At 52.8% G+C, this 12,648-nt stretch overlaps 4 protein-coding genes across 4 annotated transcripts; 2 read left to right on the top strand and 2 right to left on the bottom strand.

The window, feature by feature from the left end:
• Nucleotides 1-924: 924 nt before the first annotated feature.
• Nucleotides 925-3,175, bottom strand: PSV08DRAFT_207952 (cyclin-domain-containing protein). The gene is made up of 2 exons (XM_014224355.2): nucleotides 1,625-3,175; nucleotides 925-1,574 (listed from the first exon to the last, which is right to left on the bottom strand). Exons 1-2 carry the CDS (start codon nucleotides 2,852-2,854, stop codon nucleotides 1,395-1,397), a joined length of 1,410 nt encoding a protein of 469 aa, XP_014079830.2. The 5' UTR covers nucleotides 2,855-3,175; the 3' UTR covers nucleotides 925-1,394.
• Nucleotides 3,176-3,591: 416 nt separating this feature from the next.
• On the bottom strand, nucleotides 3,592-4,767 carry PSV08DRAFT_404261 (nucleophile aminohydrolase). The gene is made up of 5 exons (XM_014224354.1): nucleotides 4,633-4,767; nucleotides 4,533-4,578; nucleotides 4,465-4,479; nucleotides 4,142-4,417; nucleotides 3,592-4,093 (listed from the first exon to the last, which is right to left on the bottom strand). The coding sequence occupies exons 1-5, from the start codon at nucleotides 4,661-4,663 to the stop codon at nucleotides 3,772-3,774; spliced, it is 690 nt and encodes a 229-aa protein (XP_014079829.1). The 5' UTR covers nucleotides 4,664-4,767; the 3' UTR covers nucleotides 3,592-3,771.
• Nucleotides 4,768-4,879: 112 nt separating this feature from the next.
• On the top strand, nucleotides 4,880-6,613 carry PSV08DRAFT_404262 (Alpha/Beta hydrolase protein). The gene is made up of 4 exons (XM_014224353.2): nucleotides 4,880-5,180; nucleotides 5,229-5,738; nucleotides 5,785-5,910; nucleotides 5,992-6,613. The coding sequence occupies exons 1-4, from the start codon at nucleotides 4,927-4,929 to the stop codon at nucleotides 6,137-6,139; spliced, it is 1,038 nt and encodes a 345-aa protein (XP_014079828.2). The 5' UTR covers nucleotides 4,880-4,926; the 3' UTR covers nucleotides 6,140-6,613.
• Nucleotides 6,614-9,143: 2,530 nt separating this feature from the next.
• PSV08DRAFT_11369 (YT521-B-like domain-containing protein) lies at nucleotides 9,144-11,581 on the top strand. Its single transcript, XM_014224352.2, has 4 exons — nucleotides 9,144-9,230; nucleotides 9,351-10,179; nucleotides 10,257-10,840; nucleotides 10,890-11,581. Exons 2-4 carry the CDS (start codon nucleotides 9,384-9,386, stop codon nucleotides 11,490-11,492), a joined length of 1,983 nt encoding a protein of 660 aa, XP_014079827.1. The 5' UTR covers nucleotides 9,144-9,230; nucleotides 9,351-9,383; the 3' UTR covers nucleotides 11,493-11,581.
• Nucleotides 11,582-12,648: the final 1,067 nt, after the last annotated feature.

Below are 12,648 nucleotides of genomic sequence, written 5' to 3' on the forward strand. Positions count from 1 at the left end.
AAAATAAAACAAAATAAAAGTGGAGGGGGGTGGCCAGACATCCCAATTCTCCCCCGCGAATGCCTCAATGGCGTGGTTGCGCTGTGGCCAAGTTGCGTGCGCTGCGGGGTTTTTTTTTCTGACGGTACGTTGGCGGTGTAACGTTGGCCTCTCTCTCTCTCTCTTATCGACCAAACCGTTAGTACATTACTACATAGTATGTGAAGCTAGCAACGTCGAGATTTGCGCAAATGCGGATGGATTACATATAAAAACCCAGGCACAATCGCGTGTCGGGGACATTAAAATGATTGTACCAAGATGTAGTATTGCGTGTTAAATACGAATAAAAGTAGGTTTGAAGGCAAAACGGGGCGGAAAGACGGTCCGGACACGACGAGAGGGGGGAGGCAGAGATCTGGTATAGTGAAGTTGGGCGGGAGCGGGCGGCTTGTTTAGGGGTCCAAGGTCAAGGGGGCGGAAGAGAGACTAGGGGGTCGGCGGCGTTATGGACCCCCTTTTTTTCCCTTCCCTATTCCTTCCTTTTTAGGAGAAGTTTTTTTTGTGTGTCCGGCTTCACCACCCTGGCTGGTCTTGCTTCAATCCCTGAACTGAGAATTGCGTGACAAGCGGGGATCAGAAGGGTGTTGGAGTGGAGAAAGCTAGGATAGAGGGGGGGGGGAGGCTTGTTTACGTCGCGTATGCGCATGTTGATGCACATGCGTAGACACGGTGTACACAAGTGCCCCTCATTTGTTGCATCATTCTTTGAGTGGTGACGTGACGTGGAACAACAACGGCGGTCAGCCTCACTTTCTAGCAGGGGGGTTTCTCGTACAGTGGGAAATGGGCAAGTTTGCCAGCATCGCGCTGCAACAAAGCTTTTTTTTCGGATCAATGCAAAAAAGCATTGATAATTTAATCATATAAAACAACCAGCTCCCTCCAATTGCACTTCCCCGGTATCAAGTCAACAGGTATCGAAGCAGAGAAACCAGGACAGCACATCTCGAGGAAACAAACATCTGCTATGATTTCATGATATTCTCTCTCGAACGAAGAAACAATTGGTATCCCAAAATCTAAGCACATCTAACAAGATACATCCGCCTGCAAACCGGCTCAAAAAGACGTCAGTCGAATACTGAGACTTGGGGCCACCCGTCTCCACTCAAATTATACCAGGATACAAAGATCCTGGTTGTCGAAAAGTTGTCGCAATGCGCGCAGTTGGTCAACTGCATGTCTGACGCACAAGACTGGTGTCGTCTGGCGCTTCTCTAGTGCGGCGTGCAGTGTCCTGACCACTCATTTGGCGGGGGGTTTCTGTTATGCCCACCCTCCTCCTCCCTACGATATCTACTTCTCTAATAGTCGATTCGGCCATAAAGTATGTCTTCTTCAAATCGATTGCACTATTGATGTTTGGCACTTTGCTCTTTCTCGTGTTGCTCGGCCACTTCACGTGCATAAAACTCCACAAGCATAGTTCCATAGGCCTCCATCTCCTCCAAGGGAACAGCAAGGCGGAAGTCGTTCAAGAGCAGAAATTGCAGCTCCAGGTGATTCAATTCAACCAATGGCAGACCACCAACCTTTGCCATGTTAGCCAAAAATCCAATTACATGCATTTACATATACATACCTTTGCATATCTTGAGTTTGTGTAGAACACGTCAGAGAAGAACTTGCTTGCACACGTCACACCAGCAATGACAAGACGATGAATGTTAAAACTGTCAACCACAAAAAAATGGGAGAGGTTTAACGCAGTATCTGCGTGTAAATCTTGCTGGGGAGGAGAGAGTGGCTGAGGACCTTCAGCTGGAGTACCGGCTACCTTGCCCAGAGATCCTGAAGGGGGAGGCGTAGCGGCTTGAGCCGAAGCAGATTCAGACTGTACACCATCTGTACTGGTTGGGGTTGCTGATAGGGCAGATCTCGAACGTTCCACAGACTGTTGGTTAGCCTTACGAAGACCAGACATTGGGCCGGCATTTACCCTCTCGGTCATTCTGTCAAAGTAGACAAGCAAACTTAGAAAGACTTCGTAAGTGGTGGGGCAGTATTTGTGGATTCTGCTAAGGTAGCTGAGGATGGAGATACTGGGCACGTTCTTTCCATGGAAGGCAAGAACACTGGTGGTTTGCTGGCTGAGCCCTGATGTGCCTTCTGGAGGTGGGATTTGACGATGCAGGTGGTCGTGTTGGCGGTCGTTTGTTGTTGTGATTTTGGTCAACAAGCCCGCCACCATTTCGATAATGTCGGAGACGGGCATCTCACTGATCTCGTACTGAGGGCCGACATCTGCCGGGTCTCGTCGGTTCCGCCGCGCCAGCGACCGCGACTGGGAGAAGGGACTAGAGTCGTCTAGAGCAAAGCTTTGGATATGGGAGAGGCTCTTGACCTTGATGCGGTTGGGCGATGGTGCAGGCGAGCGCAGAGACTGGGCCGGCGAGGGCTGGACGGGAGCTGGACCTGTTGACGGTATGGCTCTTGTGTTTGTGAAGGCGCCCGAGGCGGGGTTTGAGCCAGAGGGCGTGGGTTGCTGTGAGTGCGGACGGAAGCAGGGACTGGCCGGAGCCTGGGCTGCTGACGATGCGGAGCCTGTGCTGGCACTTGGGTGGGAGCTGTTGTGCTGCTGTGATCGCTGGCTTGGTGTCGAGCTCGACTGCGGGGCTCCCGAATCGGCCATGGGAACATCAGCAGACGGAGCCCCTACACGCGGCGCATTTGCGCTGGGTGAAGGTGAGGGTCGTACGGGCGTGTGCTGGGTGGTAGAAGATTCCGGTGTCTGCTGATGCGAGCTGGCGCCGCCAAACATGTTGGTGTGAAAGTGGTTCCCACCGAAATCGCTCACCAGAAGCGATCCCATGCCGCGTTCGCAGGGCGATCCAAATTACCACTCTTTGAGGGGGCGGGGAGATGCGAGGGGATGCGACACAGCGACTGTGTTTGTGATGGCAGAACGGGTGGGCCGGGAGACAGAGGGTGCTGGCAAGGCGGTGTCGGTGGTGCAATGTTGTTGAGCCTTATCGCAAAGAGCCCGAACTTGGACGCAGCTTCAGGGGGCGCGAATAGGGCATGCGAGCCTGCTCTGACTGCCGTACTCGAGGGGAATTGGATGCCGCGCGCGGGGTTGGGGGGCAGAGGCAGAAGAGGATGGAGCGCAGGATACAGACCTGGCGTGTTGGGCGACGAAGTGTTGTTCGAGAAAGGCGTGGGGAACGAACGGGACGTCACAGACCAACGAGTGGCTCGCAGGAGGAGGGAGACCCTGGCTGCAATTCACCACCTTCCGAAGCCCATGTGACGACACTGTGCATCTCCATACACACAGACACCACGAGCCCTATCGCGCACACTGGGGCTGCAGGAAAACACCTCACCAGCAACAGCTCGCCCGGTCTGCTCTGATCTGCTCTGATCTGCGACTTCGCAGCCATGCCCCGCGCGTGCTCGGCGTGCATCCTGCCGCACACGTCCACACGTCTTCCTCTGAGTAGTCGGAGCAGTTAGGAGCGCTGCAATCCATGGGTCAATCCTGCGCCCTCATTGGCCTGCTTGCTGCGCCTCGCTCCCACGTCTACTTATCCCCAAAAGTCTCGTGTCTGCTTGTCTAACCAAACATTGCTACATACTTCACGTCTGCTGATCTCACAGTCACTTTATTTTGCTGTCCGCGTCCTTTTTGTTTCATGTAGCTCGTTCCGACATCATCGTCGGGTCGGGTCGTGTCATATCATACATGCTTGTCTATGCATCAGCCAGCATTCTCACACACACCCGACTTTACTGCCTGCCTGGGCCCTCGTAGTTCTGGTCGGGGAGGTACAAATGCCTCTGTGCGCCCTTGCCCGTGAGCACAACCATGCGGATGACACCTCCCGAGCTGCCGTCCCACTTGATTGCCTCTGCGAGTGCGCCCTTGACGAACTTGATACCTTCCTCCTCACTCATGTTCTCCCTCCAGTTTGCGTCGCAGTAACCGTAGATGTATGTTGATCCTGAACCGCCAATCGCATATGATTGCTTGTGAAGGGAGCCTCCCAGGGGGATCGAATAGACTTGGCCGCCGTGGCGGTGGTCCCATCCGGCAATGATCAGTCCGGCACTGCGGCACAGTCAGTACCTGTTCTTCGTGAGCCTTCACCGCACTTACGAGAGTTGGTCTTTGTTGGAGTAGCAAAGTTCTTGGAACAGCGCTGCTGCCGTCTGTGTAGTCGGGGGCTCGTCGTTGGTGGTGCCGTACATGCCCAGGTGGTATTGGACAATGTCGGCCACCGCCTGTGTGTCGGCTGCCGAGCCGGATCTGCAGCACCAGATGGTGTCGTGAACTTGTGTGAGTTTGTCCGTGACTCGGTTTGCGATGTATGCTCCAGTCGTCGTCCTGCTGTCGGCGGCTAATATGACACCGTCTTTGAAGTTGATGGCCATGCTGCATCATGTGAGAGACGGCGCGATTGATAGTGGAGAGCAACATACATGGATGTTCCGAGGCTGCACACATAATTAGCAATCTGGGAGCATGATCAAGGAAGGCAATGACCTACTTGACCTCACCCTTCTTGAGGTGGTTCATGTCGACATGAATGCCGTCTGCGCAAGAGTGAGCTTCCGTTGTAGCTTGAGCATGTGCGGCGGGGTCTATACCTTCTGACAGCGCGCCGGTGGTCATCATCATCGCAATTCTGGGTGGCAGAGACTTCCGAGGGTCAATGGACAAGAACTGGGCGTATACAGAGCGTGTAGAAGGGTGAGTGGCGGGCAAGGCGTGTGGTTGTTGTCGGAGCAGCTCGCTGTGTACCAGGCAGCCCGAGCTACGCAGCTCCATGTCTTGGCACTGCGCAACTGGCTGAAACCTTCAGCCGCACTATGCGACACTCCAACTCACTCCTGTACTTGCGCGTTGGAACGCCCTGTACACTCGCATGTCCAGCATTCCGGATGGTTGAGTCTCCTATTTCTCCTCCCTTCTCTTCCTCGCCTACAACTTCATCTCCGCCTCCGTCAAAACCCCTGTTCTCAAGAAGCCGCTCGGCGCCTGCCATTGCATCCTCAACACGCCCCACAGATACTGGAGGCCGCCCCAGCAGCATGGCTTCCGCGCTCGATTCATTCATGGGCTACCTGCGCGTTCCGCTCATCGCATCATCTGGAATCGCTGCCCTGCTGAGCGGCCTCCTCTACTTCAAGCAAAAGTACACAATGGCTGTAATCAATTTTGTCGACATGGCTAACAACAATAGTGAGATCATATATCCGCGAAACTTTCCCCCAGATGCTCGCACAAATGTACCCAGACCCTCGCAATTTGGCATCACAGACTCTGAAGAGTTATTTATTCCTACACCGGATGGCGAGTCGCTAAGCGCCTTTCTCATTCGAGCCAACAGGCAACATGCGCGCAACGTTACCATCCTCATGTTCCACGGCAACGCGGGCAATATAGGCTACCGTCTTCCCATCGCAAAGATACTGGAGAACGAGCTGCGATGTAATGTGCTGATGTTACAATATCGCGGTTATGGCCTATCGTCTGGCAACCCCAATGAAAAGGGGCTCATGATCGATGCACAGACTGGACTCGACTACATTCGCCAACGACACGAGCTCCGCGACACCAAAATCGTAATCTACGGCCAGAGTATTGGCGGCGCTGTTGCTGTGGGGTTAGCTGCCAGGAACCAAAGAGAAGGCGACATTGCAGCCATCATCCTAGAAAATACCTTTACTTCCATGAGAAAACTTATACCAACGTGAGTCGGGTACCATCTATTAGGTGACGTCACTGACCAGAAGCAGCGCCTTTCCTCCTGCTCGTTTCCTGGCACCCCTATGCCATCAAATATGGCCCACAGAAGAGACGATTTCGAAGATTACAAAGATACCCATTCTTTTTCTTAGTGGTCTCAAGGACGAAATCATTCCGTAAGCAGCCACCAGCTCCTTGGTTTTTTTAGATTTCAGTCTATCTCATACGAAATCTCTATAACTAACTCTTTTGGACAGACCCTCGCACATGACGCGATTGTTTGACGTTTGCAAAGCCCCGAAAATATGGAGAGAACTGCCAAATGGTAGCCACAATGATACTGTTGCGGAGCCTCATTATTTTCAATACATCGAGGAGTTTTTGAATAAGTTCGTGGCACGGTGAACTTGAATGCAGTCGGAATATTGAATTGCCGGATGGGATGGGCAGGTATGCCGGGTAGGCTCTGCGCTCTCTTGTTTGGTAGTGTCCAATAACAGGGACGAGCGCTAGTCGTCAAAGGGCCCACGGCAAATGTTCGACATGTCACTGCGCCGCTGCTATTGGTTCACGTTCCTCCATGGAGAAACCCGCGATTTCACATTGCGCCTGGAAAGTACGTATTTCTTCGTTCGCATGTGCATGAATGCTTTTAGCAGGCTGTAAACGAAAGTCATGCGCACCTAGGCTTCTCGGAATCCGAGACTGGATTGTCTCCTGGAGCTGAACATATCGCCTCACACAGTTAACGACGTGCCGATGCCGGTCGCACGTATGCAAACCGATTGGCAAGATAGTAGAATACACATAGCCGACTATGTCGCCCTAAAGTCAGCCCCTATATCCAGATCGCGATGGTATGCATAATATTCTAACGACGAACGAAGCTTAGCAGCCGTGATTTGTATTTCTGGTGCCCTATCAGCTATTCTCCGCGGGTATCTAGCATATGCTAACAGTCAAGTATGACGAGGGATGTATACCTGGTTTCCCGTTCAGTGGCAAGACTCCAAGCGCGCCCGTTCAAGTGCAAGAGATAGGTAGGTGTGTGGGGATGATGAAAGATCGCCAGGGACCATGTATGTATGTACATATTATGTACATACATACATACATACGTATACATGCATGTATTTTTAGTCCGCTTGCTGGCAGAAGCCGCTTGGGCAAAATGAAGCAGAACATTGAAAGCAGATCCTCCACAGCCCCAGTTGCCTCACTATGGCCATGCTGGTCGGAGCAATGATTGCGAACGGCTAGGTCGGGAAAAGCTACACGGGCCTACCGGAACTCTCCATCTCCACAAGGTGAAAAGTTGCGACGAACCCTGCTCATTTAGAGTATCGAGGACCCCGCAAGAATCTAGCCGCGTCCGTGAACACGAAGAGGCTCTACGGCAGTATCAGAGTGGGTATCGGCCACTGCAAGCTGATTTGACTGGAACTTTATCGCTGGACCCTTGATGCGGATGCAAATAACGCCACCTTAAATATCCGGGTGGAGTCCCAGCCGGGCGTGTTCCATGTCACAAGTTCGACATTAGCGTAGAGGACAGGTGTGCTTTCTAGGCTGTGAAGGCGTTCGCATGCCATTTCGAGCCCTAGTAAGTATGCATGCACGCCTGCACACGTATGACGGGCTGCATGCGACAGCAGCGACACGGCAAAGCTGGCGTAGAGCGAGGAGTGGTGCGGCCAATTCGCCGTGACCCTGCCGTCATGCCTACAATACAGGATCTGCAGTAGTCTATTCTTACACCACCAGCGTCATACTCTACAAACCCATAAACACCCTTGCAGACGGGACAGGTGCTGCGTCGGTAGGCTGCTCGCCGGGTGATGATCATAACCGCGCAGGCACAAGCATGGTGGCTGTGCTGTGGCGCGCAGATCTCTGAACATGTCGAGATGCGGTCACGCCGATAGCGTGGCAAAGACGTCTGTAGGAGTCGAGTAGTCCCACATCCCCGTTATTGGCAGCCCCATAACCCGTTCTTATGTTTGAGGAAACGGTTGCGGGCCACCCAGCCCAGCGGACCGCCGAGGGCTGACCAAGCCCAGTCGACCTTGTCAGATGTCGTTCTGCTGTCGCCTTCAAGCCAGCTTGCTGACATTTGGCCGCCCATGTTCGCGCCATCCAAGTCGCTGTGGCGCTAAACCTTCACGGGGCTCCAGGGCGTACAGTATACCCGCACGCTCCATCCTTCTTCCGCTCTGGTCTCGACGCCTTACTGCAGCATTACCAAGGAAGTATCACCGCCGAGTCTGCTTGGGTTTTGCGTGCAGCTTGACAGCCCTGACGATGCTTTTGCCGGGTCCCTTGTCAGCGCCCTGAGCTGGCTCAATACCTGGTCATTATCGTGGTGCCCTAACGCGTCCACGCGGCGTCTACGCCTCTTCCCTGCTCTCTAGGCGACCGGACTTCTCTGGGCGGCTCAGTCCATGCAGCCTGCATCTGATCACCCTCCCGATGGCCTTGTCAATTGGCCAGTATAGCTGCGTGCATTTCGGACCCATTGCCCTGGGTGGTGTAGGATTACTTCACCATCTTGAACTAAAGCATGAATCTTATGACCCAGTAGCACTGAAGGGGTTTGGAACAAAGGGCTAGCGCGACTTGGGTGGTCGAATACTTTCTTCGCCATTGCAGACAAACACGCACCGTTACAAGGGATACACCAGCATCCCTTGGTAGATCTCGGGCTTCCGTTATACAAGCCGAATCTAACTTTTTTCTGTCCGCCGAAGCATGCTACAAGGGACCCGCTAAGCTTTGGTAAGATAGTCCATGATCAGCGCCATCGGCCCATGGCAATCTAGAAACGGCATCACTCGCCACATGTGATGAAATACCACTTTTCTCCACGCTTACGTTCTACCTTTCATTGACTCAGCCATCCAATCAACCTTTTCTCATTTCGCTACGGTGATCGTTTCGCCTCCAGTGTGTCGGTTCAGACCATGCCGCTCCACTTCCCATCCTGACAGCCACAACTTGAACCCTCCAGAGCCAATCAGAAGGCCGACTGTTACTGCGGACAGCGGCGACTGAAGCAGAAAACCCGCGAAAACCCTCGTGCGGGCTTCCCGTTCTCATTAGACCCGCCAGTGAGCTCCTCCCTGTGATCCTAGCTTCTAATATCTGCCGCATGTACGCTTGCCCTCATTGCGGTCCCTGCCGTTGCGCCGTCAAACCTCACGGAGCCTTACAAGATCGTTTCTGTCATTTGAGTGGTTGTGTAATTCTGACCATCGTCTTCGTTCCGCCTTAAGCGAGCTCTTTCTCTAGCCGGTACATCAACCGAAGTCGTTCATCTTCCCTCAAAAGGGTTTCCCCTACTTTTGGACTTCTTTTTTTACACGCGAGCACTTTACAGCCTCCTTTGTTTCGCTGTCACATCACCATTACCATTTCCCCCAGAAAGCGACTTGCTCTCGGCATCTGGCGTCCCCGGATTGCCACATCTCACCAAGGCTGATTGATATAGTAGAACTAGGTATGTCGTGGTCTACCTTTACGGACTGGTGCGGCACCGGGCATTTGCACATTCGTTTTCCTAGAATTCTTTTTTCTAGGTGTAACATGGACTAACATGGCTTTCGTTTGGGTCCAACAGTGGGTGCCTCTTCCGGTCGTTTACGAACAGCACATGGGCGACTTACCACCTGGCCCGCGGCCTCAAGCCATGGATAACCCTATGACTGCCTTTGTGCGTGATGGAAATCCTCCTTTTACAAAACCCGACACAAGCTCTCCGTTTTACTCTCAGCTCAGCGCTCTCCCCCAAGGTCAGCATCGACAAGACTTCCGCTCAGCCGCGCATCCGACCGGACACTATCAACCTCAAGAACACAACACATCTTCGCTTAACATGGGCGCAATGACTGGGACGTTGCCAGACTTGAGCGCCGGCGATGATTCCTCACTCAATGCTCCGACAGTACCACACTCACTTTCAGGCGCATCGACATCGGCCCTGGCGTATCAACTTGGCCACAACTTGCAAATGCCAGGCACCATGCCATCACACTCGCCATATGGACCTAATTTTCCTATGGGCATGCACCAACAATCCTTCATGCCCCAGCATGGCTCTCAGTACAGCGCCTACCCTTCTTTTACCACCAACCAGTCTCGTTCAGCTGGTGCGGCGCCGATGCAAGCGCCATACCAACACTATCAACAAGCCTCGCACTACATGTATTATCCCATGCCATATGGCCCCCAGGGGCATTTCAGTCCGGGATTCGCAGCACAGGCTCCCCAAGGCCAAGCAATGTACGGTAAAAGAGCAAGTTTCTCAAACGCTGGTATGCAGGGACAGACCGCAGATCATTCGCATATTGATGGCAACTTCCCAGGCCCTCGGATGTCTACAGCAAGCTTCCAAGGTGACCCAGCCACCTTTACGTCTCCCTATGGTACCCAGTTGGCATCGCCCTCCGGTAGGTCTGCAGGATTCTCCTACCTGTTTGTGTGGTACCGCCATTTCCAAGAACACGAAGGCTAATTGCTCGTGTAGGAATACTTCGCTCGGGACCTATAAGTTCGATTCCCCGTGGACCGCCGCGAAAGCCCAAACAGTCTGGACACGCACTTTGGGTTGGAAACCTTCCTCCTGGAACTACGGTAGTTGCTTTGAAGGACCATTTCTCCCGCGATGCTACAAAAGACATTGAAAGCCTGTTCTTGATTTCCAAGAGCAACTGTGCCTTTGTCAACTATCGTACAGAGGAGTCTTGTACGGCTGCAATGCATCGATTCCACGATTCACGCTTCAATGGCGTACGACTAGTCTGTCGTCTTCGACGCAGTTCAGCCCCAGCGTCAGGTGTTCCTACGGCACCTTCAGCTATGATAGACCAGCAGAAGCATGCTTCTCGACCAGAAACGCCGGCCCAAGATAGTACCCCTGATGATCTCGCAGGGGGTGCAGTCGAGCCGCCTGTTCAGAAAGGCATTGACGTCGAGAAACCCTCTACTGATGTTGCGAACAAATACTTTATTGTCAAGAGCCTCACGCTACAAGATCTGGAGCTCAGCGTACGGAACGGAATTTGGGCTACCCAGTCTCACAATGAGGATATCCTGAACAAAGCCTTTCAGGTGAGTTGTGCTTGGTTACAATTCACTACGTGTAACTGACGCAAGACAGTCTGCTCAAAATGTGTACCTCATTTTTTCTGCGAACAAGTCGGGCGAATATTTTGGCTACGCCCGCATGGCATCACCAATTCTCGATGATGGCTCTCGCGTGATAGGTTCGGCACCCAAGCCCGAGGCCATCATCGATGCGTCAGATGTGCCTAAATCGATTCCTACTGCAGCAACTGAGTGGGCACCGCCCGGAAGGATCATCGACGACTCTGCGCGTGGCACCATTTTTTGGGAGGCAGAGCTGTCTGATGCAGAGAAAGAAGAAGGAGAGGAAGAGAAAGAATCCAGCAAAGCCGAAAAAGAGGAAGCACCTCATCAAGCAGTGGATGGAGATGCCGCAGCCGTCGCGCAAGGCTGGGGCAAGCCATTCAAGATTGAGTGGATTTCAACAAACCGCCTTCCTTTTTACCGCGCAAGGGGTCTTCGCAACCCATGGAATGCCAACCGCGAAGTCAAGATTGCAAGGGATGGCACCGAACTCGAGCCTAGTGTTGGAGAGCGCCTGGTGCAAATGTTCCACCGCTTAGGCCCCTCAACTGCAGGTGCACCCGTCATGCCCGTTGGACCCACTGGCATTTTCCCTCAGATGCGACCAATCTAGACAGTCATCCTGCTTGAACCGGCCTCATCGCACGATACCTGGGGCTTGGAGTGCATCAAGCGTATGATTTTCGGGCGAAGCAACGTGAGTGAGCCGCATAGGTTGTCACTTTATGTTGTTGTTTTTTTGACAGAAGCAAGTCAGCATTCGATCTTGGTGGCGCTGCTGGGCAGCAAGATCACATTGACAGTGGCTTGGGTTTTTTCTGTTGCACTAATAAAGACCAAGACCTGACGATGGAATGCTTGTCACGAGGCAAAATGAGACTACAAAGCCGGATGATTGACAATTTTTGGATTAAGTGGGTGAAGCATTTTTCCTTATTGCATTGCACCCTTGTCAGTTGTGTTACGTACTTACGTCGTCTGCTCCTTCCTGCCTTCCTTTCCCATTTGCCCTGAATGTAACATATGTTTCTTCGCCGTTCTCCTCTCCTCTGACTTGTAACTGCGTTTAAAGTCATGGCCTACCTAATCGTCTAATCCTCTGCTTACCCATCATTCCATGTTCCATACATTTGGTTTCCATCCGTTGATGCGATTTTCCTTGGCGTCCCTCCCCCACTGTTTGCTTGTACAGACATGGAGGGATTGACAGTCCTGTCTCTCGTCTGCATCCAGTCTCGCACCCTTGAACAAAGCGGAGACGACTACTAAAAACCCTGGTTCGGTTTACTGTGTTCATTCAGAAGCAATACCACCGCACCGAAGAGGCAATTCCCATGAGGAGAAGCATCAGAGCCAGCTCACCGTGACCCGCCGATTGTTCAATATCTTATTCAACAAATGCATCCCACATGCAAGGCTGTCCATGCAATCAGAAGAGACGGAAGGTAAATCCGGCCATTGCCGTTTGCCGGAGATACAGTTTGCCATGATGCAGCCCCACCTTTTCTCTACGCCATCGAAGAATTGTCACAAGCCCTCCTGAGGAAGAAGCAACGTTTACCTTTACGTATAAGGTCCACGGGCACATTTTGATTCCCGCTCCCGGTGAAATACGTCTTCCGGTAGGAATCCCGAGAAGTCGGCTTTGCCGGGCGCTTCATGGCACATGGAGCCCAACCGATCAAGAGTGTACTGCTCCGTATCCACTCGCTGTCTTCCCCCGTTTGCGCTACGGACGAAACCTTTTTGTCTGCGTGCCACCCAATAGG

This window comes from Bipolaris maydis (genome assembly GCF_028858645.1).
Source record: "Bipolaris maydis strain C4 unplaced genomic scaffold PSV08scaffold_12, whole genome shotgun sequence".
Lineage (NCBI taxonomy): Eukaryota > Fungi > Ascomycota > Dothideomycetes > Pleosporales > Pleosporaceae > Bipolaris > Bipolaris maydis.

Excerpts from the sequence above, each read along its gene's own strand:
- PSV08DRAFT_207952 (XM_014224355.2), bottom strand. The coding sequence starts at position 2,854 with ATGGGATCGCTTCTGGTGAGCGATTTCGGTGGGAACCACTTTCACACC. Across the intron at positions 1,575-1,624 it reads CAAACTCAAGATATGCAAAG|GTTGGTGGTCTGCCATTGGT; the intron begins GTATGTATATGT and ends AACATGGCAAAG.
- PSV08DRAFT_404261 (XM_014224354.1), bottom strand. The coding sequence starts at position 4,663 with ATGATGATGACCACCGGCGCGCTGTCAGAAG. Across the intron at positions 4,579-4,632 it reads CACCGGCGCGCTGTCAGAAG|ACGGCATTCATGTCGACATG; the intron begins GTATAGACCCCG and ends ACTCTTGCGCAG. Across the intron at positions 4,094-4,141 it reads TCCAACAAAGACCAACTCTC|TGCCGGACTGATCATTGCCG; the intron begins GTAAGTGCGGTG and ends ACTGTGCCGCAG.
- PSV08DRAFT_404262 (XM_014224353.2), top strand. The coding sequence starts at position 4,927 with ATGGTTGAGTCTCCTATTTCTCCTCCCTTCTCTTCCTCGCCTACAACT. Across the intron at positions 5,181-5,228 it reads CTCCTCTACTTCAAGCAAAA|TGAGATCATATATCCGCGAA; the intron begins GTACACAATGGC and ends TAACAACAATAG. Across the intron at positions 5,911-5,991 it reads CTCAAGGACGAAATCATTCC|ACCCTCGCACATGACGCGAT; the intron begins GTAAGCAGCCAC and ends TCTTTTGGACAG.
- PSV08DRAFT_11369 (XM_014224352.2), top strand. The coding sequence starts at position 9,384 with ATGGGCGACTTACCACCTGGCCCGCGGCCTCAAGCCATGGATAACCCT. Across the intron at positions 10,180-10,256 it reads CCAGTTGGCATCGCCCTCCG|GAATACTTCGCTCGGGACCT; the intron begins GTAGGTCTGCAG and ends TTGCTCGTGTAG. Across the intron at positions 10,841-10,889 it reads TCCTGAACAAAGCCTTTCAG|TCTGCTCAAAATGTGTACCT; the intron begins GTGAGTTGTGCT and ends GACGCAAGACAG.